This window comes from Giraffa tippelskirchi, chromosome 5 (genome assembly GCF_054371585.1).
Source record: "Giraffa tippelskirchi isolate mGirTip1 chromosome 5, T2T-mGirTip1v1.2.pri, whole genome shotgun sequence".
Classification (NCBI taxonomy): domain Eukaryota; kingdom Metazoa; phylum Chordata; class Mammalia; order Artiodactyla; family Giraffidae; genus Giraffa; species Giraffa tippelskirchi.
This window is the reverse complement of record NC_137279.1, coordinates 85,813,349-85,841,318: the sequence shown is the minus strand read 5'-3', so window position 1 is coordinate 85,841,318 and position 27,970 is coordinate 85,813,349. Positions and strand designations below refer to the sequence as shown.

Sequence of the window (27,970 nt, the reverse complement as noted above, 5' to 3'; positions counted from 1 at the left end):
TTTTTTAGAATGAGTCAGAGTAAAAATAGTTAAAAAATCAATAACACCTACCTTTTATTAAATGTTACTGTTCTAAGCATTACTCTTCTGTAAACATTACTAAGTACTTGACATATATAACTCATATTTTCTCATAAACAAGTACTGTTATTACTGTAAAACTGAGAGGCTTAAAGCTTAATTAATCTTCCTAAGGCCATAAAAACCTCTAAATTGCTTAAGAAAGAGTGAATGTAATATTTAAAATGAATGATCCCCTCTCCTTCTGGATATCATTTATTGAGCCCTATTGCCTTCAAGGAATTGTTAACTTTCTTGTACATTGTATCTCTGCAACAATCTTGCTTGGCAGGGTTATTTAAGACTAGGAAGTTGAAGTTCAGAGAGGCTTAGTAACTTGTCTTGAGGTCCCACAATTTGGGAATGGCAGAATCAAGTTTTAAGCATAGGCCTCTTTTGATTCTAAACTGTGCCACAACGTTGTTCTCAATTCCTAACTCATGGCTGCCCAGCTGTCTCAACTTACCTCCTTGTTGAGGGAAATGACACACTATTTTAGCAGGAGGCTTTCACTGACTTTGTTAACCAGGAAGTCTAACATACATTACCGAATCCTCGTCTTAGTACCTGGAAATCCAGTACAGCTTGGGGACCTCTCTTCTGGAGTTCTGCAATAATTGTTTCTGGAGAGTATTTTAGGCTTTTAGGAAAACTGCAATTCTAAAGGGCTGTTCTTAAGGGAAATTTCGACTTGGGCAAAAGAGGTCTTGGCAAAATAGCCTCACTGTACTTCAGTTCAGTATCAGTTCAGTCGCTCAGTCGTGTCCGACTCTTTGCAACCCCATGAATCGCAGCACACCAGGCCTCCCTGTCCATCACCAACTCCCGGAGTCCACCCAAACCCGTGTCCATCGAGTCGGTGATGCCATCCAACCATCTCATCCTCTGTCGTCCCCTTCTCCTCCTGCCCCCCAATCCTACCCAGCATTAGGGTCTTTTCCAATGAGTCAACTCTTCGCATGAGGTGGCCAAAGTATTGGAGTTTCAGCTTCAACATCAGTCTTTCCAATGAACACCCAGGATTGATCTCCTTTAGGATGGACTGATTGGATCTCCTTGCAGTCCAAGGGACTCTCAAGAGTCTTCTCCAACATCACGGTTCAAAAGCATCAATTCTGCGGCGCTCAGCTTTCTTCACCATCCAACTCTCACATCCATACATGACCACTGGAAAAACCATAGCCTTGACTAGATGGACTTTTGTTGGCAAAGTAATGTATCTGCTTTTAAATATGCTGTTCTAGGTTGGCCATAACCTTCCTTCCAAGGAGTAAGCGTCTTTTAATTTCATGGCCGCAGTCACCATCAGCAGTGATCTTGGAGCCCCAAAAAATAAAGTCTGACACTGTTTTCACTGTTTCCCCATCTATTTCCCATGAAGTGATGGGACCAGATGCCATGATGTTAGTTTTCTGAACATTGAGCTTTAAGCCAACTTTTTCACTCTCCTCTTTCACTTTCATCAAGAGGCTCTTTAGTTCTTCATTGTACTTAGAGGAACCCAAATAAGTTTCCTTGGTACCTAGCAAGATCCGAGTATGTAGATATTTACTTGCACAGTGAACAAGTCTGAAGTAGTCTGCTCAGCAGGGTTTCTGGAGAGAAGGGGCCCAAATGACAGCTTCTTTAATTAGACCACCTTGTCCTCTTGGAGCTGGAAAAACTAGGTCACAGTAGCCTGAGCTTGAAGAAAGAGGAACCAGGGATCAGATTTGAATTTCAGTCCTGATTACCTTAATCAGCTGTTCACCCTTGAGTAAGTCAATTCACCTTTCTGAGCCTCAGAGGCTCCGATATTTAACATGGAGCCATTGGAAGGATTGATTTCTTAAAGGCCGGGCTCTAAAGTTTCATGATTGCAGATGTTCCTTTAGATCATCAATTGCCTTGGGTCCCCTGGTTGACCCTAATAGCTGGGCCCCACCCCCATCAGTCTTACCTGCCCTGTGCCAGAGGCCCAGCTGTCAGTTCTCCATGGCCTCAGGCCTGTGTGCCATGTGTGTGTTTTCCTGGAAGCTGCATATAGGACACTCATTGATGGGGAGAGCCTGTGGTCTGGAGTTGACAGTGAGATGGTAAACATCATGAAACAAGTGGCCCTTTCAGGCTCTCAAGTTTGGCAGCACAGTGTGAAAATAATTCTTGGAAGCTGGGGCTGCTTCTCCTCAGCCTGCCTGCCAGGCCCTACCAGAGCTCAGGATGAACCGCGTTGCTGCCCGGGCATGCAGCAGCCAGTGCTAGTAGTTTTCCACTCTGGGAAACTGGAAAAGTCAATTGGCTTCTCTGTCCGGGAGATTGGCGGGTAACAGAAGCGTAGGCAACCACCAAGACAACTCAGCAAGCAAAATCAGGTGATGCCGCTTTGCTTCGGGGTTTCTTGCTTCCCTTTGTGATTTTCTGCCTTTTCGTGCTGCTTTGTATTTCATAATGTGAAGCTCAGAGACAGATGGATGGGCTTTGATTAACAATGAAGTGGGCTTGGGGGGAAGTAAGGGGACCTGACATTTAGGATGTGGGCCGACTTGGCAATTCTGAGTCTTCACTATTGGCTGGGATCCCTTCCACCGAAGGAGTTTGCCAAAAATAGGCATGTTCAATGGGAAAACCACATTGGTACTGCTGAGAAGTGCCACGTTGGTTGCTGAGGGCCAAGGTTTATCCTGGTTCCAAAGACCCACTAGGATGAGGAAGGCCATCCATGATCAGGTTGTCTACTTTCCTGTGTCCTTTCTCTGAGGCCCCTGGGAATACCAGTTCATCAAGGAACTTTGCCTAGTGGCTGCTTTGATGGCTTTTATCTCTGAACTCCCTTTCTTCATGCTGTATTCCTTGGTCTCAACTTCTAGACCTACAGCTCTGCTCCATTGTCTGAAGAAGGTTTGTAATACTTGTAGCCCAGTCTTACTCTGGCTTGAGTTGGGGATCTTCTACTGACTAATAATCTGTTCATAACTTCTCTTCCTCTCATGCAGTTCAGTTCAGTCACTGAGTCATGTCTGACTCTTTGAGACCCCATGGACTGCAGCACGCCAGGCCTCCCCTGTCCATCACCAACTCCCAGAGCCTGCCCAAACTCATGTCCATCGAGTTGGTGATGCCATCCAACCATCTCATCCTCTGTCGTCCCCTTCTCCTCCTGCCTTCAATCTTTCCCAGCATCAGGGTCTTTTCAAATGAGTCAGTTCTTCACATCAGGTGGCCAAAGTATTGGAGCTTCGGCTTCTGCATCAGTCCTTCCAATGAATATTCAGGGCTGATTTCCTTTAGGATGGACTGGTTGGATCTCCTTGCAGTCCAAGGGACTCTCAAGAGTCTTCTCCAACACCACAGTTCAAAAGCACCAATTCTTTGACGCTCGGCTTTCTTTATAGTCCAACTCTCACATCCGTACATGACCACTGGAAAACCATAGCTTTGATTAGACGGACCTTTTTCAGTAAAGTAATGTCTCTGCTTTTTAATATGCTGTCTAGGTTGGTCATGGCTTTTCTTTCAAGGAGCAAGCGTCTTTTAATTTCATGGCTGCAGTCACCATCTTCAGTGATTTTGGAGCCCCCCAAAATAAAGTCTCTTTATTGTTAAGACAGTAAGTTTCTTACTGTTTCCATTGTTTCCCCATCCTCTTATGCAAATACCCACAAAGCACTCTTGCAACACTGTCCTCTAGAGATTGTTGTGAATTGGCAACAAGATGGCGCTCCCTGTGACAAACCCTGACCCTCATCAGGGAAATGCTGCTAATCAGGGTATTTTCTCAGCAAACATGGACTGAGTGCCTTTTATGGTCAGGCACTTTGAGAGGTTCTGGGGCAGATCAGTTGTAGCACCTGCTCTGAAGAATTCAACATGTTGTTAAGATCACACTCTTCATTTATCCATCCTTGAATTCATCCTTCCATCCATCTACCCATCACTCTACCTCTTTCTTTCTTTCTTTAATTGATAAATGCATGGTGAGCACCTAATGGTACTCTGTGTTTGTAGGTGGTGAGGGGGAAAAGAAAAAACCTGATATAATTAGTATTTTCAAAATTGCTTATAATTTCAGTAAGGAGGTAAATAAGCACAAGTAAAATGGAAAATCTCAGGTGAAGGTTGCTACCTAAACGACTGTCCCAATTTTTCCCACGTTTTAATGTTTTCCATAGTTTTGTCAGGCTTCTCTGTTAGATGATAAAGAGTCTGCCTGCAATGCAGGAGACCCACGTTCGATCCCTGGGTCAGGGAGATCCTCTGGAGAATGGAATGGCTATGCACTCCAGTATTCTTGCCTGGGAAATCCCATGGAGAGAGGAGCCTGGTGGGCTACAGTCCATGGGGTCGCAGAGTCAAGCATGACTGAGCGACTGAACAACAGCAAACTTGTTAAGTTCATGAACAAAAAGATGTGTGTGTGTGTTAGTTGCTCAATCATGTCCGATTCTTTGCGACCCCATGAACTGTAGCCCACCAGGCTCCTCAATCCATGGGGATTCTCCAGGCAAGAATACTGGAGTGGATTGCCATGCCTTCCTTCAGGAAATCTTCCCAACCCAGGGATCAAACCCAGCTCTCCCACTTTGCAGGCAGATTCTTTACTGTCTGAGCCACGAGGGAAGCCCTATAATGGCCCAGACTTTTAAGGAAGCCTCAGATATCTGCTGCCAGGTTAAATGTCACTAATAGGGATTATCCTTCTTTAACTTCCTAGGCCTTTATTTATCTTTCTTTTAAAAAATTTTTATTTTATTATTTTTACATATTTATTTATTCTTAATTCATTGCTTTATAATATTGGCTTGATTTACATCAACATGTTTTTAAGTTCTACAATCATAAACAACGCAATACAAAATTCTTCTTTTACTAGTTTTTCTACCTATATATATTTATTAAGGACTCAGTTAATGCCAGACACCCTACCATAAACCAGAGAGACAACAAAGAGAAAGCTAGATAGGATCCTTGCCCTCAAGACATGTACTGTTTGATGGAGAGGCCAAAATTGAACAGTTATTTGTTCTAAAAGTGTGAGAAGTGCTGTAAAGGAAAAGAAGTGCATTATAAGATCATGTAGCAAACAATTCTTATTGAGCTGAAGACACAGAGGAATTCCCTGATGGAGGGATGGTCTGGGAGCTGGAGCTTGAGCAGGATTTCGGAGGTAAAGGAGGGGAAAGGAAGAATGTTTCAGGCAAAAGGAACATCATGTTTAGAAAGACCTCGAGGCTGGAAGGTACTTTGTGTCTTTGTGAAGTTGAAATAAGTGTGCTGGGATATAGAGAGCAAAGATCTGGGATGGCACAAGATTAGGCCAGAGAGGTAACCTCTATAGGCCTCATGGGACACATTATCTTGAGAAGAATGAGAAGCTGTTAGAATGTTCATGTTAGAATAAGGCTTCAGGAAGCTCACTTGTGCTACTATATGGAGAAGGAACAATAGGAGAACCAGGAAGAAGAGCTAGAAGGCATTATAGTATTCCAGGCATGAGGTGGTGGAGGTTGGGCCCTGTGTAGAAGTAGTGGGGAAGGGGAGAAATAGCTGAGCTTAAAAAATTTGCAGGAGGTATTGGACTGGCAAATTTTTTAAGTTCACCTATTTCTCCCCTTCCCCACTACTTCTATGCAGGGCCAGGAGACCTGGGTTCAATCCCTGGGTTGGGAAGATCCCCTGGAGAAGGGAAAGGCTACCCACTCCAGTGTTCTGGCCTAGAGAATTCCATGGACTGTATAGTCCATGGGGTTGCAAAGAGTTGGACATGACTGAGCGACTGTCACTTTCACTTTCACTGGGCTGGCAAAAAAGTTCATTTGAGTTTTCTGTACCATTTATCTCACTGTTCACACTGTTTGCACTGTTTGCTGAACCCAGGGTAGGCAAGGCGTGAGCTAAGAGGCTGGAAAAAGACTCAAGGAGCCGTTGGAACTGCAGACACAATTACTCTCTCCTGGCTGGCACGGCAGCTATAACACAGCCTCTCTCCTGGCTGACTCAGCAGCCATAACATAACCATAACAGAGCCATAACATAACCTCGTATAACATAACCGTGCTGTCGCTCCAACACAGCCCCAGTGCAGCAGCAGCCAGGGCTTTCATGGTGAAGCTCATACAGGTGAACTGCACACAGCAGCGTGCGACCAAGCGAGTACCTCGTGACACACATGTGCAGTGCTATAAATGATCTCAGCCATTACATAACCATGCAAAGTCATTGTTTACAGAACATGGGGTGGGAGAGCCCGACTGGCACTATCTTGTTAATTTCCTCACACCATCTTATGGAAAAACCTGAATAAACTTTTTGGCCAAACCAATAAATTTGAGGGATTTGCTGATGAACCAGGTGATTCTCAGAGGCCAAGTTTACATCTCACTTCTTGATTGTCTCTTAGCAGAAATAATATGTCACCTATCATCCTGGATTCTTCCTCTCCCAAAACTTTATATCAGTTTCCAGGCAGAGGTTCAGAGACCACTGCCCCTCTCCCCTGACTCAGGGAGAGCCCTTCTAGTTTTTGTCAATGTTGTTGCCACTCTGCTATCTACACACAGTGGGCTCAAACCCTTTTGTGATGGAAGGACTGGAGGGGTGAGGAGAAGAGAGCTCTGATACATTTAGCATTGTTTATGTGAAGAACTGGCGCCTCATCTCCTCCCCCAGTTCCTCTAATTATCAAACTTGATTGTGCATCAATGCCACCAGGAGGGCTGTGGGACCATCCTTTGCTGGGCCCCATCTGCAGATCCAGTAGGATGAGGGTAGAGACTGAGAATTTGCATTTCTAACACACTCCTGGGTGATGCTGGTGCTGCTGGACCTGGGAGCATGCTCAGAGGACCACAGCTCTAACACAGTGATAGATAAGGTGACCAGAACCTTGGGGAAGGGAGTTGGTACTGCTTTGTACCAAAGAGAGTATCCCAGGTGGGATCTCAGGTTTTCTCTCTCTCTGTTAAAAAGGGTAAATTCCCATATAAGTTTAGTTAGACCATAAAATATAAGGATCTCTGAGCCTAGGAAATATAACGGAACCAAAATGTTTCATGAAGGCAGCTACAACAGCAGCAGCTCTGTTGAAACTTCTTGGTTGCTGTTCCCAGGATAAGCTATGCCTTGGTGGGGAAGTTATTTGCAACAATATCATGATTCACCCCAGGCAACCCCTTCTTCCCCATTTCTGGTTTACTTTAGATGTTCCAGGAAACAGTTCTCATTACGCTCACAGCTCAGTATCTAGAGATACGTGATAGCCAGGAATGAAAGCCCAGTGGGACTGTGAACATGGATTTCTCTTTCTGTCCGGCATGGCCCCAGAAGATCATCCGATGTTCAGGCTGGGAGGGATCTGGGAGCAGATTGGTTCCCAAGACTGGCTGCATAGCAGAATCACCTGGAAAACTTTAGAGGTATGCAAGTTCCTGGGCTCAGCTTCAGAAGCAGAGGCTCACAAATGTGTATTCTAGAACCTTCCCAAGCAATTCTAAAGCACTTGACCATGGACTGGCTTTTGGCAACCACTGCCTTAGAGTCCATCTACTCTGACTCCCTTGCTGTCCACAGGAGGAAACTGAGACCCAAGGAGGGTGTGGCATTTGCTCAGATCCCATATGGGTTAAGTGGTGGAGCCAGGAATGAATTTGAAAACATTTGCTTTTCAGAGGTTGTATAGTTTAGTGTGGTCACAGACTCTAGAGCCAGATTCTAATCTAAGTTAGTATTACTCAATGAAAGGTCTTGGGCAATTATTTAAATTCTTACCAGTAAAATGGGTAATAAGTGGGAAACCTGAAATAATGAGTAAGAAAACACTTATCTTATTGCCTGACACTTGGTAAGTGCTTCTAAATGAATGTTATTATTACATATTTCATCGAATTTAAGAAACTGCTGACTCTAAGATGTGTCATTACTTTCTGTGCCTCTAAGGAAAAAAAATACTGATGAACCATGACTATTTGCTTGCAAGATGCATTCAGATTTTAGGGACGTTCACAAGTGGAAAAAAATCGGAAATACGATATTCCACTTCTCTTTCCTCCACCCTATAAAGATAGTTATGTTATTAAATTAAATACTTCAACAGTAAATGCAGATCTGTGAAGAAGAAGCACTCAATGTGCTAGAAGAACAGCAAGGAGACCAGTGTGGCTGATGGGAAGGGTGGGGTGGAGGTGAGGTTCAAGACAGGGACAGGTTATGTGTAAAGATTTTTAATTTTATTACAAGTGAGATGGAAAGTTAATGGAGAGCTTTGAACAGATGATTTACATGATCTCATTTATATTTTAGTAGATACATGGGGAAGGATAGGGTGGATGAAGGGAGGCCAGGTAGAAGATTCTTATTCTGTTCATGGTGATAGAGGACAGTAAATTGGCCTAGACTGGTAGCACAGTATTTGCAAAAGGTAGATGGGATATGGGAATATTTTTAGAGTAGCTAACAGAATTTCCTATCAGCTGATGGACTGGATATGAAGTGTGAAAGGAGTCAAAGATGGGCCTCAAGATTTTTGGCTCAAGTCATTGGAATAATGGAGTTGGCTGAAATGGAAAAGACCCAGGAATGAGTTTTGGAGGGAGAATATTTTACTCAGCTTTCTTTTTATTCCTGAGCTATATCTATCTCAAAGGTTTACCTTCTGTTTTCAATAAATGTTTTAAAGCAACTATTCTCTCCCCAGATGTGCACTGATAAATAAAAGAAAAATGAACAAGATACAGTCCTTTTATTTTTTCCCTCCAAAACTTTGCCATCTATAGGGAGATAGGACTAGACACAAGTATTACATAGCAGAATGTGCCTACTGCTATAAGAGAGATGTTGGAAATGTCAGAAATCAGAGGAAGGAGAAATTTATTGAAAGTGATACTCTCCTCCCTCCAAAACGCTTGCTTTAGTTGACTACAAGTTTATTAGACTGCCAAAAGAGGATGCTAGATAATAACTTAGGCTAGTCTTTCCACTGCAGGTACACTGACCTCCTTGCTCTAACTCAACCAACCAAAAGAGCTCTTTCCTTGAATTCCCTATTCCCTTTACATGAAGCGTGTGCCCCTCTGGCGTCACCTGGTTTGTTGTCTTCCTTCCCTGAGATCTGTGTTCAGTTGCCTTATCTCAGAGATCCTGTACTTTATTTTCTTCACAGACTTTACTGTCTTCTCTCAGATTAGGTACTTATTTGCTTACTGTCTTCTCTTCCACCCTAGAATGTAAACTCTGTGACAAAAGGTACTCTGTCTCTTTTGTTTGCTATTGTAACACCACAAAAATCCCCCCAAATCATTGAGCGAATTAATAAAAATGAGAATTAAAAACCTCACAGATTTGGAAAGCAACTGAACTGAACACAAACAAGTGGATTTTCATGCGGGGGGTGATGTTGGGGATAGGACTGGCTTTGGGAACAAAGCTTTGGTTTCAGAAGAGAGAGGGGAATGCCAGAGAGCAGCTCTCTTACGGATCTGCTGAGCAGCTCGTGTCTTGGGAGAGACAGCTTGTCTCCAGTCACTCTTTTGGCTAAAGCAGAGGGGGCAATCTGGTGCGCTGGGACAAACCTTGGGTTGGGACTCAGAAATGTGATCCAAGTCAAACCCCTACTGCTTAATAGTCATGGAACTTCAGTTTGTTTCCTCATATATAATTTGAAAATAATAGTACATGCCCTGCCTATCATATTGGGTTATTGGAAGGGTAAAATGAGGTAGGCCATCGGACAGCAGTTTGCAGACTGTGAAGAATTGTATTTTAGGGGTCAAGATGGTAATTGAGGGCACTGCAACATGGATGATTGCCAAAGGAGCCAGGAATACCTGCCTTAGCCAGCTCAGCCCCCTCCCCAGGAGGTCCCTGAGAGGAATATACCCACAAGAGACAGTGGCAAAGGGAAAGCAAAGTACAAGTAACTGCACTTGTGTCCCAAATGCCAGTGCAAGTACTCTGGAAGACTGGACTAGGGCATGTAGATTGTAGGCTAGACCTCCAGAAGCCTTTCCTTGCCATTAAGTCACTGGTGCCAAAGATGAAAACATTTAGTGCACCCAACAACATGTAGGAGAAGTTTCAAGCAGGGGGCCGGAGCAGGCGTGGAGTCAGGGTACCACTTTTGCTGAGTGATGGAATCGTGCAGAAGAGAGGACCATGCCCTGTGTGTGATTTTGAAATGTATGTTGACCTCACTCATTAGTAATATTGGCTCACTGGCATCTTGTATTAGAATTTCCTAATCCCTACTCCTCCCTTCAATTTCTCATTCTAGAGAGTTCAGAGTTTGAGAATTTGATGCTTCATTCATGAAACTCCCAGATTTACACTTAAGATTTGTATTTAAGGGTCTAGAATAATGATTATCTGTGGAACCAATCACCTCTGAAAGAGAAATTATACACTTGATAAGAAAAGGCAGAACTAAATCCCCATGCTCATCTCTTGATTCAAATCTGACTTGGAAAATGAAGTGGACAGTAACATAGAAGAGTTTCAGTTGGATATATGGCCATGTTTCTTGCCAAAGCTGCCTATATATGATTTTGCTTAATCATACTATTTCTGGGAGAGTTAGTCGGCCCAGGGTCATCCTTTCCCTAGGATCAGACAAGAATCCAGGAGCTTTGCTGGATGTGATACACACAGAAGGGCCTCTTGCCTTCAGTTTGTCATTATTACAGTGGATGTCATTATTTTCCAAGCCCACCATGTTCCCAAGGGCAGCAGGTTGGCTGTTTCTGTGCCAACCTTGGACACGATACTCATGTGGAATCATTTTCTCTTTGACAGTTTGCAGCCACTCCAGGGAACTTCTAGGAAAGGAGTTTGGCTCCTGCTAGCCTTGTGATTTCCCTACCTCTGTTGCCTTCCTGCCTAGGGAACTCTCACCTGTCTTCCTGCCATCTCTACTTCATGCTACAGTCCCTTAACAAGCACAGGCTTTCTAGGAAGGCATTGGTTTTCAAGCAGTTTCTTTCTTATTTCTGCCCTGTAAACATAAATCTTCCAAGGGGTGAAGGAACAGGAAGGCCTGGCTACCTGCTTTGAAAAGGGGTTTGAAAATATGCAAATAAAATCTCAATGTGTTATCCCATTCCAGAGGTTACTTTTTGAAAAATAACTTCACTGATGTAGGCAGCTGACATACAGTAGACTACACACATTAAAAATGCATGATTTGTTCTGTTTTGACATATGTATAGACCGGTGAAATCATCACCATAATCAGGATAATGACCATATCCATTTCTGCCAAAAGTTTCTTTGTGTCCCTTTGTAATTCCTCCTGCCCACTCCTTCCTTCCCCAGGAAACCACTGATCGGCTTTCTGTCACTGTGGATTGAATTGTTTTCATTTTCTAGAATTATGTACAAATGGAAGCATACCATATGTACTCTTTTTTGCCTGACTTCTTCAATACTCTCCCTCAGCACAGATATTTTGAAAGTCATCTGTGCTGTAGTATGTATTGATGGAGCATCCTTTTTTGTTCCTACTGGGTAGTAGAGATGGGACTAGGGTGAGGCAAAGGAGGGGCCTAGGGTGTAAAGTGGAAGCAGGCACTTGCCCTCTGCACAGGCAGCACTGGCACTTCCATGACCCGGGGAATGAGTGCCTCCTGACATTTCGCACCCTCGACTTCTCACCTGCTTCATCCTAATCCCAGTCCTGCTGAGTAGTATTTCATTGCATGGGTATATTGTAATTTGTTTATCCTTTTACCTGTTGATGACATGTGATTGTTTCCCAATCTTAATTACATATTGGAAATAAAGCTGTTAGGCACACTCCTAAGTCTTTGCATGAACATACACTTTTATTTCTTTTGGGCAAATACCTAGGAGTAAACTGGGCTTCCTAGGTGGCTCAGCGGGAAAGCATTAGCCTGTTGATGCAGGAGACTCCGGTTTGATTCTGGGTTGGGAAGATCCCCTGGAGAAGGAAATGGCAACCCACTCTACATTCTTGCTTGGAAAACCCCATGGACAGAGGAGCCTGGAGGTTTACATTCCATGGATCACAAAGAGTTAGACACGACTGAACACGCACACAAGCATAGATATGTGGGTCTACTTCTAGACTCTCTTGTTTCATTGGTATGCTTGTCTGTCTTTATACCAATATTACACAGTCTTAATTTCTATAGTTTTATAATGTCTTAAAGTCTGATGTTAGTCCTTCCTCTTTGATCTTCTTTTTCAGTTTTTCAGCTTTTCTGTGACCTTTGCCTTTCCATATGCTTTTTAGAATCAATTCGTTCATTTATACTAAATAAAGTGTCTGCTGAGACTTTGATTGGGTAGAATGGATGAATTGATTCTTTTGACCCATGAACCCTGTAGTATATATCTCTACTTCTTTAGATCTTTAATTTATTTTTGCAGTGTTGGGTAGTTTTTAGTATATAGGTCTTTCATATCTTTTGTCATGTTTTTTGTTGTTCAGTCACCCAGTCATGTCTGACTCTTTGCAACCCCATGGACTGCAGCATGCCAGGCCTCCCTGTCCCTCACCATCTTCCAACATTTGCCCAAATTCATGTCCATTGCATCCAGCCATCTCATCCTCTGCCTCCCTCTTCTCCTGCCCTCAATCTTTCCCAGTATCAGGGACTTCCCAGTGAGTTGGCTGTTTGCATCAGGTGATCAAAATACTGAAGCTTCAGCTTCAGCATCAGTTTATTCCTAAGTATTTTGTGGTTTTTGATGGTATTTAAATTGCAATTGTTCACCACTAGTATATAGAAGCACAACTGATTGTTGTGCATTGATTTTATGTCCTGAAACCTTACTAAACTCATTTTTTAGTTCTAGTAGTAGCTTTTTTAGAAACTTTATCTAATTTTTTATATAACTGATTGTATTATCTCCAATTAAAGACAGTTTTACTTCTCCCTTTCCAATCTGGGTGCCTTTTATTATTGTTTTCTCCTTGACTTGTTGCTCTATCAGGAAATTTCAGTATTCTAAAATATTCAATCATTATTAGAATAATTTCATTATTCCAACATTGAGTTATAATTGACTTATAGCAGTATACTAGTTTCAGGTATACAATATATTGAAATTATAATTGTACCTATTGAGAAATGATCACCACAATAAGTCTAAGTTGACATCTATCACCATGCATAGTTACAAAAATATTTTTTCTTGTGATAAGAACTTTTAAGTTCTAAAGTTCTACTCTCAATAACTTTAAGTTTGCAGTACAGTATTATTAATTATAGTCCCATGCTGTACTTTACATCCCTATGACATGTTTATTTTATAATTAGAAATTTGCACCTTTTGATCCCTTTCACCTAGTTGGCTCATCCCCCACCACCTGCTTCTGGCAACCATCAATCTGTTCTCTGTATCTATGAACTTATTTTTACTTATTTTTTTATTGTTTGGTTTTTAGGTTCCACATATAAGTGAATCATATGGTATTTATCTTTGACTTATTTCACTTAACATAATGCTTTCAGGATCCATACATGTGGTCACAAATGGCAAGATTTCATTCTTTTTCTTATGACTGATTATCATTCTATTGTGTATACTCCATTGTGTATGTATGTATGTACATATACATATAAATGTATGTACACACACACACACACACACACACACACACGCCCCACATCTTCTTTACCCATTCACCTATCAAAGGATACTTATGTTGTTCCATAACTTAGCTATTGTAAAGAATGCTACAATTGAAATGAAGGGTGAATATGTAGTTTTGAGTACGGTTTTCATTTTCTTCAGATAAATGCCCAGAAGTAGAATTGCTAGATTATATGGTAATCATATTTTTTACTTTTTGAGAAATCTTTGTATTTTTTTCCATAGTTGCTGCACCAATTTATATTTCTACAAACAGTGCATAAGCAGTCTCCTTTCTCCACATCCTTGCCAATACTTGTCACTTCCTATCTTTTTGATAATAGCCATTCTAACAGATGTGAGGTGCTGTCTCATTGTGGTTTTGATTTGTATTTCTCTGATGATTAGTGATGTTAAGTTTCTTTTCATATACTATCTGTATGTTGACCATCTGTATGTCTTCTTTGGAAAGAAGTTAGTTGAATAGTTGAAATCTCCAACTATAATTATGAATTTGATAACTTTTTGGCAGTTTTTTTTTTTTTTGGCTTCCTTTGTTGGGAAGCTTTGTTATCAGGTGAATAAATGTTTAGGACTGTCATGTGTTCTTAATGAACTAACTCCTTTATCACTGTGAAATACCATCTTTATTCCTTGTCTTGATATATTGTGTCTGATATTCAGCTTTCTTTTGATTAACTTTTCATGGTATATTTTTTCCATATTTTCTTATAATTTATCTGTGTTTTTATATTTAAAATATGTTTCTTATACGTTATATGTACTTTAAACTTGATTTTTCTTTTTAAATCCACTCTGATAATTCCTACTTTCTAATTGGTATATGTAGATCATTTCTATTTAATGGGAGTATTTATATGGTTAGCATAAAATCTATATTCTTGCTATTTGTTTTCTATTTGTCCTATTTGTTTCCTTTAATTCTGTCTTCTTTTCAACTCTAATTGAATTTTTATGATTACATTTTATCTTTTCTTGACTTACTAGCCATAAGCCTTTAAAAAGTGTTATTTTAGTGCTTGCTTTAGGGTTTGTAGTGTACATTTTCTTTAACTAAATAAAGTCTACCTTCACATGATGTTATATCACTTCACGTAGAGTATAAAAAAAACCTTTCAACAGGATAGCTTCTATTTTTCCTCTTTAAGTTTTTATGCTGGTATTGTCATGCATTTTAATTTTGTATATGTCATAAACACCACAATGTTATTATTTTTGTTTAAATAGCCTATTATCTCTTAAAGAGATATAAATAACATTAAAAATCATCTTATTTGCCATGTAATTGCCATTTTGAATGGGATATTTGCTGTCATCTTTATCTTTGGTCCTCTGTTCATAAAGTATCCTTTTCCTCTAGATGTTTTTAAAATTTTCTCTTTATCACCTGTTCTAAACAATTGGATTATGATATGCTGTAGCATAGTTTTCTTCATCTTTTTTATACTGCAGATTATTAAGTTTCTTGAGTTTATAATTTTCATAAAATTAAAACAATTTTACACCATTTTTATTCAAATAATTTTCTATCTTCCTCCTTCCTCTTCTTCACAGAATCCACTTACATGTATATCTAGATATTTTAAATTGCTCCACATCTTACTGATGTTCTGCTTTTTGATTATTGCTTGATTCTCTTTTCTTTCATTGTTTCATTTTGAATAGTTTCTATTGGTGTCTTTATGTGTATTATTTTCTTTCCAATATGTAATTTGCTTTTAATTCCATACAATGTATTTTAGCTCACATATCACATTTTATCTCTGGGAATTTGATTTACCGCTTTTCTATATCCTCTATAGCTTTCCTTATATTTTTGAACCTATGCAACACAGTTATAACTATTTTGGTGTTCTTCTTTTCCCATTCTAACTTCTATATTAATTATGAATCTGTTTCAATTGATTGATTTTTTTTATTTTAGATACTATTTCTCTACTTCTCTTACAGCCCAATTTTTTTAATTGCATGGGACATATCTATACTAAAAAATTATTCATTGTTTATGTGAAATTTAAATTTAGCTAAGGATCCTCTATTTTATTGCAGTTTATGTCTTGAGACCTCTAGTCCCCTTGACCTCTCCAGACTCTTTTCTTTGTCTTCTGAGCTCAGGAAATCCTCTAGCCTCTGCCTGAGTTTTCATTCCCTCTACTACAGCCTGGATGCTCTCATGGAAGTAAGCTGTTGCAATTGTGGAGCTCATAATTTTTGTTTCCTTTCTCTCAGGGATTGCTGCCCTTTGTTGTCTGATATTCATTATGTTGAAACCCAATTTTTCATATACTATTCCTGTTTTTTGGTTGTTTTACCCAGGAGAATAAATCTGGTCTTTGTTAGTCTATCTTGGCTGAAGGAGGAAGTCCATCTCGGCTGAAGGAGGAAGTCCATCTCTAGAGATTATTATTCTTAGCCAGAGGCAAAAACATGGTGCTGATGGGGCCAAAGCTGTGTGTTCAGTACCTTTATAGGAGAGTATTTTTTTGTTTTTCTTTTCTTTAACTCTGCTCTATAGTTTCATGAAATCAGTTATCTAAGGAAAGAAATGCTATGGGTGATAAAAGGTACCTAGTAATTATGAGGATGTGGACTTACCACTGTTGGGAAACTGATTAGAAATGCATGTCTGCTAATAATGAAATGGGGATGGGCCATGGAGTTATTACCAAGTGAAAGGATAAATCAGCACATCACAGGATCATCAGAATTTGGACCAAAAAGTAGGGTTGACTGAGGGTCAATGATTGGAAAACTGAACGCTAATAAGTTTGGAGGCCAGTCCAGGAAGAAAAGGCTGAGAGTCAGAGTGGTCAAACTGGGGTCGTAGAGGGACTTAATCCCTCTTTCCTGTCCAATAATCAACTGCATTCTAGCTGGGGGTCTCTGAAAATAAAAGTAAAAGCATTTCCTGTCTTTTTTCTTTGATTCTTCTTGGTTCAGCTATATGCCGCTATCCTCTGGGCATGTCAGGAGGCCACATTCCAGATGAGGACATCACAGCCTCCAGTCAGTGGTCAGAGTCCACAGCTGCCAAATATGGAAGGTGAGAATGGGTACCTCGAAAAAACCTGAGTTCTGGGTTGGACAGATGGCTCCCTTGGGGCTTCCTCGGTGGCCCAGTGGTAAAGAATCTGCCTGCCAATTGAGGAGATTGCATTAGGAAGATCCCCTGGAGTAGGAAATGGCGTCCCACTCCAGTATTCTTGGCCTGGAGAATTCCATGGACCACCTGGCAGACTGCAGTTCAGGAGTTGCAAAGAGTCTGACACTTCTGAGGGACTGAGCATGCATGCATGGGTTGGACAGAATACCTGGCTCAAGGGGCTAACAGAGGAGGATGATACTTGGTGGGAGCTGTTGGGAATGGGGGAAGACACCAGGTGCTAGTCTAGCAACCTCACCCTGGAGCCTCACCACCTACTGTAGGTTGGTTTACTGACATGTAGTACACTTGCTTTAGCCACTTTCTCACCATGGGCTACTGCAGGAAGTGGACTACAGTGGTACCTGTGGGAAAGTGCAGGTTAGGTAGGACACTGGGAGTTAGGAGACCTGATCCTCTTTTTGGTGAGTATCTGTGAAACATAACTCACACTAGAGGACATCAAGGACTTAATTAGACATTGAGGCATCCAACAAATTCTTCCCTCCTCTCAAGGATGCCTTACACTGAAGGGCCATCCTCATCCATAAACAAAATATGGTAGGTTTCTTGTGGTCTAATATCAGGGGTCCTTTAAAGCAATAAACACCCTTGTCAAAAACTTTTTAACTTGTTAGGAAATAACCTTCTTCTTGGAATCTAGTTCTTTTGGTGTAAGGTATTGATCTCTGTTAAAATGGAATCATCCATTTTAAGCCTTTCTACAAACATCCCTATAAACCTTCTCCGTGATTTCTGTCTTGGTGTGTGAAAGATTAGAGTGATGTCTGGTGGGGCTGGAAGGGAGTGGCAATGAGTAGGTATCATCTGTGAGAGGAGACACATTCCTGGGAAGAGGGAAAGGGGGAAGAGGGTCCCAAAATAAGCTTTACAATGATTTCACAATTTTGCTTGCTTGTTGGTCACCCTGGAGGTCATAAAATGAAACCAGATTATTTACTTTTCCCTGACATGCCCTTACTCTTCACTCTCACCATAGGTTTTCATGGCTTTTTGCTGAGCTGCCATGCTCACCCTGCTGGTTGAAATTCCACTGCATTGCACAACCCACACTGCAGATCTGATAATTCCTCCCTCCCCACTCCTATAACTTGATATCCAGGCAAGGGGTGGCTAGCTTTGTTATAAGGAATAGAGGGTAGGGAGTGTTTCATTGCATGGGACTTCCCTTGAGACCTCTAAATAAGGGTGGGAAGTAAAGGCTACATGTTATCTGAAGGTCTCCATCTCCCTGGTGGTGACTGTCTTTCTGGGTTTCATGGTGCCCCAGGGAGAGGGAACTGGCCACAAGTGGGTACGGTGGTGACAGTCAGACTGGTGGGGAGAGCCCAAAAAGTCCATCTGGACTGAACTCCCCGCCTGCTCTTTCCCTTCAGGACTGGCAGCTGCTTGCTGGGGGCTGGTAAATAACTGTGGTTTCATGGTTCCTTCCTCTTCCCGTAACCCTCATCCATCAAGGCTGGACTCAGAAGAAGGGGACGGAGCCTGGTGTCCTGAGATTCCAGTGGAACCTGATGACCTGAAGGAGTTTCTGCAGATTGACTTGCACACCCTGCACTTTATCACTCTGGTGGGGACCCAGGGACGCCATGCAGGGGGCCATGGCATTGAGTTTGCCCCCATGTACAAGATCAACTACAGTCGAGATGGCACTCGCTGGATCTCTTGGCGGAACCGGCATGGGAAACAGGTATGAAGAAGAGACATCCAAGCCCTGGGATGTCTGGGACCATATTTTGACTTAGGCTAGAAGAGGAAGTACACAGATTGTCTATGCAGGTGTATGTGTCCGCAGACCTGCCATGGCCTTGTGAATGTGTGACCCAAGATGAAGAGGATAGGGTTGGGGCACAGACAGGGATACCAAGGCTACTGAGAGAGCTATGAATGAATACATTCTGCTTCTTGAATTAAAAAGAGAGGTTCCATCAAAGAGATAGTGACTTGGGGAATGAAGAAGAGTCAGCATAACTTCATTGCATCTCCTCACTCTTTCTCTTCCTTCTTCTCAGGTGCTGGATGGAAATAGTAACCCCTATGACATTTTCCTAAAGGATTTGGAGCCACCCATTGTGGCCAGATTTGTCCGCTTTATCCCAGTAACTGATCACTCCATGAATGTGTGCATGAGGGTGGAGCTTTACGGATGTGTCTGGCTGGGTAGGTGTCTAAAGAGAGAGAGCTTATAAACTTTATTAAAAACATCAACCCCTGGTCAATAAAGGCAATCAAATCAGAAGGAGGATTTACTTCCACTAAGAATTTCACTGGAACTACTAATCATCCTGGTTAGAGTAAAGAAAGGAATATTATTCATCCACCCAGGATGTAGTGCCCCACACCAAGTTACTTTGCTGACTGCTGCTGCAGAGGAGTGTTCCCCAGGATTGCTCCTTGTGTGCCCAGATTGAATCCTAGGTGGACACACTGCTCAAAATAGCACTCTTGAAGCCTCAGATAGTTCCCTGGGATAGCTGGTCTAAGCAGCAGGTACATCTCCTTCCCAAAGGCACTGACACATCCGTGTTTCCTTTGGCAGATGGCTTGGTGTCTTACAGTGCTCCAGCTGGACAGCAGTTTGTACTGCCGGGAGGCTCCATCATTTATCTCAACGATTCTGTCTATGATGGAGCTGTTGGGTACAGGTAAATCTTGGGAGACTTTAATCATCAGACTAGGAAAATGACCACCAGAAGAGAATAATACTTTATCATGGCCTGGGAACAACAATCAATGAATCAATCAACTAGCCAGTGTTTATTTAGCACTTATACTAGGCATCATGAGATAAATTTAGATAAAGTAAAGTCAGTTCAGTTCAGTTCACTCATGCAGTCATGTTCGACTCTTTGTGACCCCACGGACTGAAGCACACCAGGCTTCCCTGTCCATCACCAACTCTCGGAGCTTGCTCAAATTCATGTCCACCGAGTCAGTGATGCCATCCAACCATCTCATCCTCTGTCGTCCCCTTCTCCTCCTGCCTTCAATCTTTCCCAGCATCACGGTCTTTTCCAATAAGTCAGATCTTTGCATCAGGTGGCCAAAGTATTGGAATTTCAGCTTCAGCATTAGTTCTCCCAATGAGTATTCGGGACTGATTTCCTTTAGGATGGATTGGTTGGATCTCCTTGCAGTCCAAGGGACTTTCAAGAGTCTTCTCCAGTACCACAGTTCAAAAGTGTCAATTCTTCGGTGCTCAGCTTTCTTTATGGTCCAACTCTCACATCCATACATGACTACTGGAAAAACCATAGCTTTGACTATACAGATCTTTGTCAGTAAAGTAATATCTCTGCTTTTTAACATGCTGTCTAGGTTGATCATAGCTTTTCTTCCAAGGAGCAAGCATCTTTTAATTTTATCGCTACAGTCACCATCTACAGTGATTTTGGAGCCCAGGAAAATAGTCTGTCACTGCTTCCATTGTTTCCCCATCTATTTGCCATTAAGTGATGTGACTGGATGCCATGATCTTCATTTTTTTGAATGTTGAGTTTTAAGCCAGCTTTTTCACTTTCCTCTTTCAGTTTCATCAAGAGGCTCTTCAGTTCTTCTTCACTTTCTGCCATAAGGATGGTGTCATCTGCATATCTGAAGTTATTGATATTTCTCCCAGCAATCTTGATTCCAGGTTGTGCTTCATCCAGTCCAGCATTTCTCATGATGTACTCTGCATATAAGTTAAATAAGCAGGGTGACAATATACAGCCTTGATGTAGTCCTTTCCTTATTTGGAATCAGTCTTTTGTTCCATGTTCTAACTGTTGCTTCTTGACCTGCATACCGATTCTCAGGAGGCAGGTCAAGTGGTCTGGTGTTCCCATCTCTTTAAGAATTTTCCACAGTTTGTTGTGATCCACACAGTCAAAGGCTTTGGCTTAGTCAATAAAGCAGAAGTAGATATTTTTCTGGAACTCTCTTGCTTTTTTGATGATCCAACATATGTAATGGATGTAGTCTTTATTTGGAAGGAATTGAGATTCTAGTTTGGGAAGACAAAGTGGAAGTGAAAGTGTTATTTGCTCAGTTGGGTCCAACTCTTTGGGACCCCATGGACTGTAGCCTGCCAGGCTCCTCTGTCCATGGAATTTTCCAGCAAGAATACTGGAGTGGATTGCCATTTTCTTCTCCAGGGAATCTTCAACAAGACAAGATAATCACAAGGAAAACAGTAAATTATACAAAGAAGGGTTGAACCTTGTAGTATGATAAGGTAGCCATGTTTTTGACCCTCAAAACAGGACATGAGGTCTGACATAAATAACAGCCTACTTATGGAGACAAAGGTCCAGAAGAACTAAAGCTACAAGTATAATGAATTGAACTTATAAAGAAGTTCAGAAAGAATGAATTCCATACATGTAAATGCTTTAGAAACTGTGAAAAGAAGGAGACTATTAAGACTTATAATAGACAAGGAAAGTTTCTAGGATGAGATGATAGTTGGTGAAAAGGAGGTAGGTAGATGGAGCAGAGGAAAGGAATCAGGGATGAGGACCAGAATGACCTGACTACAGCAGAAGCTAGAACTGGGAACAGCAGAAGGACAGATGGATACTTGAAGTGAACCAAGGGAGGGCCATGGTAGAGGAGTATGTTCAGATACAGGAGGAATTTAGGGTTGGGTAAGAGATGTTCCCACCTATCCCAATTCATTCCAAGTCTTGCCATTCTTCTACCCCAGATCAATAGTTTTCTCTCTGAAGTTGATCTTTGTCTGCACAGGTTGAGCTTGGCAGAGAGGTCTCAATCATAGTGAAGCCTGCATTGCATAATGGAGGTTGTGGGTGGTTGAGAGAGAGAGAGATTAGTGAGTCTCAGGAAGAGGACTGTGGAATTACAGCACTTCCATTGTCTTAGTGTGAAGAATAAAATACTGCCCTTCAGCTTCCAGATCCCTATCTGAAGACCTGACTCATCAGGTTTTCTATTGCGAATCACTTCCTTTCCATCTACTTAGTCATTGTTCTTCCCCCTTTACATAAGTTGGTCTTGGCATCATTCCACTTAGCCACACCCAACTGCCATAAAATCAAGGCACAGAGGAAAGCAGAGATCAATTGAATTCAGTTTAGTTTAGTAAATCTTTGCTAATCAACTGTTACTACATGCAAGGAATTTGGTAGGGATTCAAATATAGTAAAGTCATTGATCCTACCTTTAAGAAGTTCACAGTTTATTAGCCATCTGTATGTCTTCTTTGGACAAACGTCTGTTTAGGTGTTCTGCCTATTTTTCTGATTTGGTTGCTTTTCTTATACTGAGCTGTCTGAGATGCTTGTATGTTTTGGCGGTTAATCCTTTGTCAGTTGCTTCATTTACAGTTATTTTCTCCCATTCTTAAGATTGTCTTTTGATTTTTTTAATTTTTTAAAATTTATTTTTAAGAAATAATTTATTTTTTATTGAAGGATAATTCCTTTACAGGATTTTGTTGTTTTCTGTCAAACCTCAACATGAATCAGCCATAGGTATACATATATCCCCTCCCTTCTAAACCTCCCTCCCATCTCTCTCCCCATCCCACCCCTCTAGGTTGATACAGAGCCTGTTTGACTTTCCTGAGCCATACAGCAAGTTCCCATTGGTTATCTATTTTACATTTGGTAATGTAAGTTTCCATGTTACTCTTTCCATACATCTCATCCTCTCCTTCCTTCTCTCCATGTCCATAAGTCTATTCTCTGTCTATTTCTCCATTGCTGCCCTGTAAATAAATTCTTCAGTACCATTTTTCTAGATTCCATATATATGCATTAGAATACGATATTTATCTTTGTCTTTCTGACTTACTTCACTCTGTATAATAGGTTCTAGGTTCATCCACCTCATTAAGACTGACTCAAATGTGTCCCTTTTTATGTCTGAGTAATATTCCTCTGTGTACCACACCTTCTTTATCCATTCATCTGCTGATAGACATCTAGGTTGCTTCCTTGTTCTAGCTATTGTAAATAGTGCTGCAGTGAACAATGGGATACATGTGTCTTTTTCAGTTTTGGTTTCCTCAGGGTATATGCTTAGAAGTGAGATTGCTGGGTCATATGGTGGTTTTATTCCTAGCTTTTTAAGGAATCTCCATACTGTCTTTCATAGTGGCTGTATCAATTTACATTCCCACCAACAGTGCAGGAGTGGTCCCTTTTCTCCACACCCTCTCCAGCATTTATTGTTTGTAGACTTTTTGATGATGGCCATTCTGACCACTGTGAGGTGATATCTCATTGTAGTTTCGATTTGCATTTCTCTAATAATGAGTGATGTTGAGCATCTTCTCATGTTTGTTAGCCATCTGTATGTCTTGTTTCAAAATATGTCTGTTTAGGTCTTTTTCCCACTTTTTGATTGGGTTGTTTGTTTTTCTGGTATTGAGTTATATGAGCTGCTTGTATATTTTGGAAATTAATCCTTTGCCAGTTGTTTCATTTGCTATTATTTTTCTCCCATTCTGAGGGTTGTCTTTTCATCTTGTTTATAGTTTCCTTTGCTGTGCAAAAGCTTTTAAGTTTAATTAGGTCCCACTTGTTTCCTTTTGTTTTTATTTCTGTTGCTCTAGGAGGTGTGTCATAGAGGATCTTGCTTTGATTTATGTCATCGAGTGTTCTGCCTATGTTTTCCCCTAAGAGTTTTATAGTTTCTGGTGTTACATTTAGGTCTTAATCCATTTTGAGTTTATCTTTGTGTATAGTGTTAGCAGGTGCTCTAATTTCATTTTTTTAAATGTAGCTGTCCAGTTTTCCCAGCACCATTTATTGAAGAGGCTGTCTTTGCCCAATTGTATATTCTTGCCTCCTTTGCCAAAAAATAAGGTAACCGTAGGTGCATGGGTTTATTTCTGGGCTTTATATCTTGTTTCATTGGTTTATATTTCTGTTTTTGTGCGAGTACCATATTGTCTTGATGACTGTAGCTTTGTAGCGTAATATGAAGTCAGGAAGGTTGATTTCTCCAGCTCCATTCTTCTTTCTCAAGACTGCTTTGGCTATTTGGGGTCTTTTGTGTTTCCATATGAATTGTGAAATTTTTGTTCTAGTTCTGTGAAAAATGCCATTGGTAATTTGATAGGGATCGCACTGAATCTGTAGGTCACATTTGGTAGTATAGTCATTTTTCACAATATTGATTCTTCCTACCCAGGAACATGGACTATCTCTCCATCTGTTTATGTCATATTTTATTTCTTTCATTAGTGTCTTATAATTTTCTGTGTACAGTTCTTTGTCTCCTTAGGTAAGTTTATTCCTAGATATTTTATTCTTTTTGTTGCAATGGTGAATGGGATTGATTCCTTTATTTATCTTTTTGATTTCATTAATGCAAGTGATTTCTGTGTATTCATTTTGTATCCTGCAACTTTGCTAAATTCACTGATTAGCTCTAGTAATTTTCTGATATTATCTTTAGGGTTTTCTATGTACAGTATCATGTCATCTGCAAACAGTGAGAACTTTACTTCTTTTCCAATCTGGATTCCTTTTATTTCTTTTTCTTCTCTGATTGCAGTAGCTAGGATTTTCAGAACTATGTTGAATAATGGTGGTGAAAGTGGACACGCTTGTCTTGTTCCTGATCTTAGGGGGAATGCTTTCAGTTTTTCACCATTGAGAATAATGTTTGCTGTAGACTTACCATATATGGTCTTTACTATGTTGAGGTAGGTTCCTTCTATGCCCATTTTTTGCAGTTTTAATCATAATTGGGTGCTGAATTTTGACAAAGGCTTTTTCTGCATCTATTGAGACTGTCATATGATTTTTATCTTTCAATTTGTTAACATGGTGTATCACATTGATTGATATTCATATATTGAAGAATCCTTGCATTCCTGGAATAAATCCAACTTGATCATGGTGTATGTGCTTTTTGATGTGTTGCTGAATTCTGTTTGCTAAAATTTTGTTGAGGATTTTTGCATCTATGTTCATCAGTGATATTGGCCTTTAGTTTTCTTTTTTTGTGTTGTCTTTGTCTGGTTTTGATATCAGGGTGATGGTGGCCTCATAGATTGAGTTTGGGAGTGTTCCTTTCTCTGCAGTTTTTTGAAAGAGTTTTATAAGTATAGGCATTAGTTCTTGATAGAATTATCCTGTGAAGCCATCTGGTCTTGGGCTTTTGTTTTTAAGGAGATTTTTTATCATAGCTTCAATTTCAGTGCTTATAATTGGGTTGTTCATAATTTCTATTTCTTCCTGGTTCAGTCTTGGAAGATTGAACCTTTCTAAGACTCTGCCCGTTTCTTCCAGATTATCCTCTTTATTGCCATATAGTTGTTCATAATAGTCTCTTATAATCCTTTGTATTTCTGCATTGTATGTTGTAAGCTCTCCATTTTCATTTATAATTTCATTGATTTGATTATTCTCTCATTTTTTCTTAACAAGCCTGGCTAAAGGTTTGTCAATTTTGTTTATCTCCTGAAAGAACCAGCTTTTAGTTTTATTGATCTTTACTGTTGTTTCTTTCATTTCTTTTTCAATTATTTCTGCTCTGATCTTTATGATTTCTTTCCTTCTAATTTTGGGGTTCTTTTTGTTTGTCTTTTTCCAGTTGTTTTAGGTGTAAAGTTATGTTGTTTATGCAATTTTTTTTTGTTTCTTGAGGTAGGATTTTATTGCTATAAACTTCCCTCTTAGAACTGCTTTTGCTGCATCCCATAGGTTTTGAGTTGTCGTGTTTTCATTGTCATTTTTTCTAGAAATTTTTGATTTCCCTTTTGATTTCTTCAGTAACCTGTTGGTTATTTAGAAATGTATTGTTTAATCTCAATTTGTTTGTGTTTTTTACAGTTTTTTTTTCTTGTAATTGATATCTAGTCTCAGTGTTGTGGCCAGAGAAGATGCTTGATATGATTTCAATTTTCTTAAATGTACTGAGGTTCAATGTGTGACCCAAAATGTGGTCTATCCTGGAGAATGTTCCATGTGCACTTGATAAGAAGGTGTATTCTTCTGCATTTGGATGGAATGTCCTGAAGATATCAATGAGATCCATCTCATCTAATGTATCATTTAAGACTTGTATTTCCTTATTAATTTTCTCTTTTGATGATCTGTCCATTGGTGTGAGTGGAGTGTTAAAGTCTCCTACTATTATTGTATTACTGTCAATTTCTCCTTCTATGTCTGTTAGTGTTTGTCTCATGTATTGAGGTGCTCCTATGTTGGGTGCATAGATATTTATAATTGTCTTCCTCTTGGATTGATCCCTTGATCATTATGTAATATCCTTCTTTATCACTTGTAATATTCTTTAAGGTCTATTTTGTCTGATATGAGGATTGCTACTCCAGCTTTCTGTTGCTTCCCATTTGCATGGAATATATTTTTCCATCCTCTCACTTTCAGTCTATATGTGTCTTTAGATCTGAAGTGGGTTTCTTGTAGACATATATATGGGTCTTGTTTTTGTATCCATTCAGCCAGTCTGTTTCTTTTGGTTGGGGCATTTAATACATTTACATTTAACGTAATTATTGATAGATATGTTCCTATTGCCATTTTCTTAATTGTTTGGGGTTGATTTTGTAGATCTTTTCCTTCTCTTCTATTTCTTGACAATAGAAGTCCCTTTAACATTTGTTGTAAAGCTTGTTTGGTGGTACTGAATTCTCTTAACTTTTGGTCTGTAAAGCTTTTTATTTCTCCATCAATTTTGAATGAGATCCTTGTTGAGTACAGTAATCTTGGATGTAGATTTTTCCATCTTTTCATCTTGTTTATGGCTTCCTTTGCTGTGCAAAAGCTTTTTAAGTTTAATTAGATCCCATTTGTTCATTTTTATTTCCACTACCCTACTGTGATTTATGTCAAAGAATGTTCTGCCTATGTTTTCCTCTAAGAGTTTTATAGTTTCTGATCTTACATGAAAAAGTGTTCAACATCGCTTATTTAGTGAGAGAAATGCAAATCGAAACTACAATGAAGTATTACCTCACAACCGTCAGTATGGCCATGATTTAACAAATCTACAAACAATAAATTATAGAGAGGATGTGGAGAAAAGGGAACCAAGGCCAGGAAAAAGAGACATGGAGGAGGAGTTGTTCTTCTTTATCAACATCATCAACACAATGAGCTGCTGAAGATTTTTTAAAGCTGGAGAAGAACATGATGGGAGCTGTGCTTTAGGTAGATTCATTAAGCTATTCAAAGGCTAGATTTGAATGGAAAGAGAGGATAAGAGTGGGATATATTCTAATTCCAAGTTCAGTCAGATGAAAAGAATTAAGGACCCAGGCCAAAATGGTGACTGTGAGAATGGGAATGAGAAAGAGGTACTCAATTAGGGACCACTGAATGTGAGAAAAAGAGTTAGATGAAACATGGTAGTCTAGGTAACCAAAACGATGAAGATGGCATTTATTCATTCAACAAACATATGGTTATTATATGCCAGCAACTCTCAGTGGATATGGAAGAGAAGTATAATTGACAGAAATGGGAAATCTAGGTGAAAGATTTAGTTTAGAAACGAATGATGATGGATTCAGTTTGGGTTATTAATGTAAGGAACTAATAGGACATTCAGATGGAGAAATAAGGCAGATAACTGGAAATATGATCCTGGATGGACCCCAGAGAAAAGATTAAAAAAAATGATCACAGAGATTTAGACATAATCAGCTTCCACCTCATAATTGAGGTCATGAGATATCTAGTTAGGGTGTGGCTGAGTGAGAAAATAACAAAGTTACCTAATTCAAGTTCTCAGGAAATAAACAGTCCTAGTAGCAAAAGTTACTTATTTAAATTTTTAAGAATCTGAAAGTAATGTACACTCTTGTAGAGTTCTAACAATCCTAAAGTATATAAAGTAAACAGGCAATGCTTCTTTTCCTTACTCCTTCCCCACTTGATTAAATTCTGATTAAAGGGAAATTGAATTAGCATTCCTTTTCATTTGTGTTGCTTTTCTGAAGATTTTCATGGGCATTTATTTTTCTGGGGGCGATGGGAAATACATTCATGGCAAGTAAACTTTTTGATCTGTAGAGAGAAGAAAAAGAAGGCAAAACCTTGGAAGGGAGATCCAGGCTTTAGTCCCTGTAGATATATATTATAATTTGCCAAACATTTTTCAATTAACAAATATATTTAAAAATATATCTGTAAGCTTGGCACAATCACTTTAATCATTTTTTATTTTTTTTTTGGTAAT

General features: G+C 40.0%; 1 protein-coding gene across 7 annotated transcripts in view; it reads left to right on the top strand.

Moving 5' to 3' along the window:
* The window catches only part of DDR2 (discoidin domain receptor tyrosine kinase 2), a 180,251-nt gene that overhangs the window by 114,991 nt on the left and 37,290 nt on the right, over positions 1 to 27,970 (top strand). For 6 of the 7 annotated variants that reach the window (XM_081491492.1, XM_081491494.1, XM_081491495.1 and 3 more), the window contains 4 exons: positions 16,588 to 16,690; positions 18,269 to 18,500; positions 18,823 to 18,970; positions 19,350 to 19,455. In XM_081491492.1, the coding sequence (XP_081347618.1) occupies positions 16,588 to 16,690; positions 18,269 to 18,500; positions 18,823 to 18,970; positions 19,350 to 19,455 (589 nt within the window). Of the gene's footprint in view, positions 1 to 15,963; positions 16,691 to 18,268; positions 18,501 to 18,822; positions 18,971 to 19,349; positions 19,456 to 27,970 lie in introns of all 7 variants that reach the window. The other variant, XM_081491497.1, reaches the window with a different exon arrangement.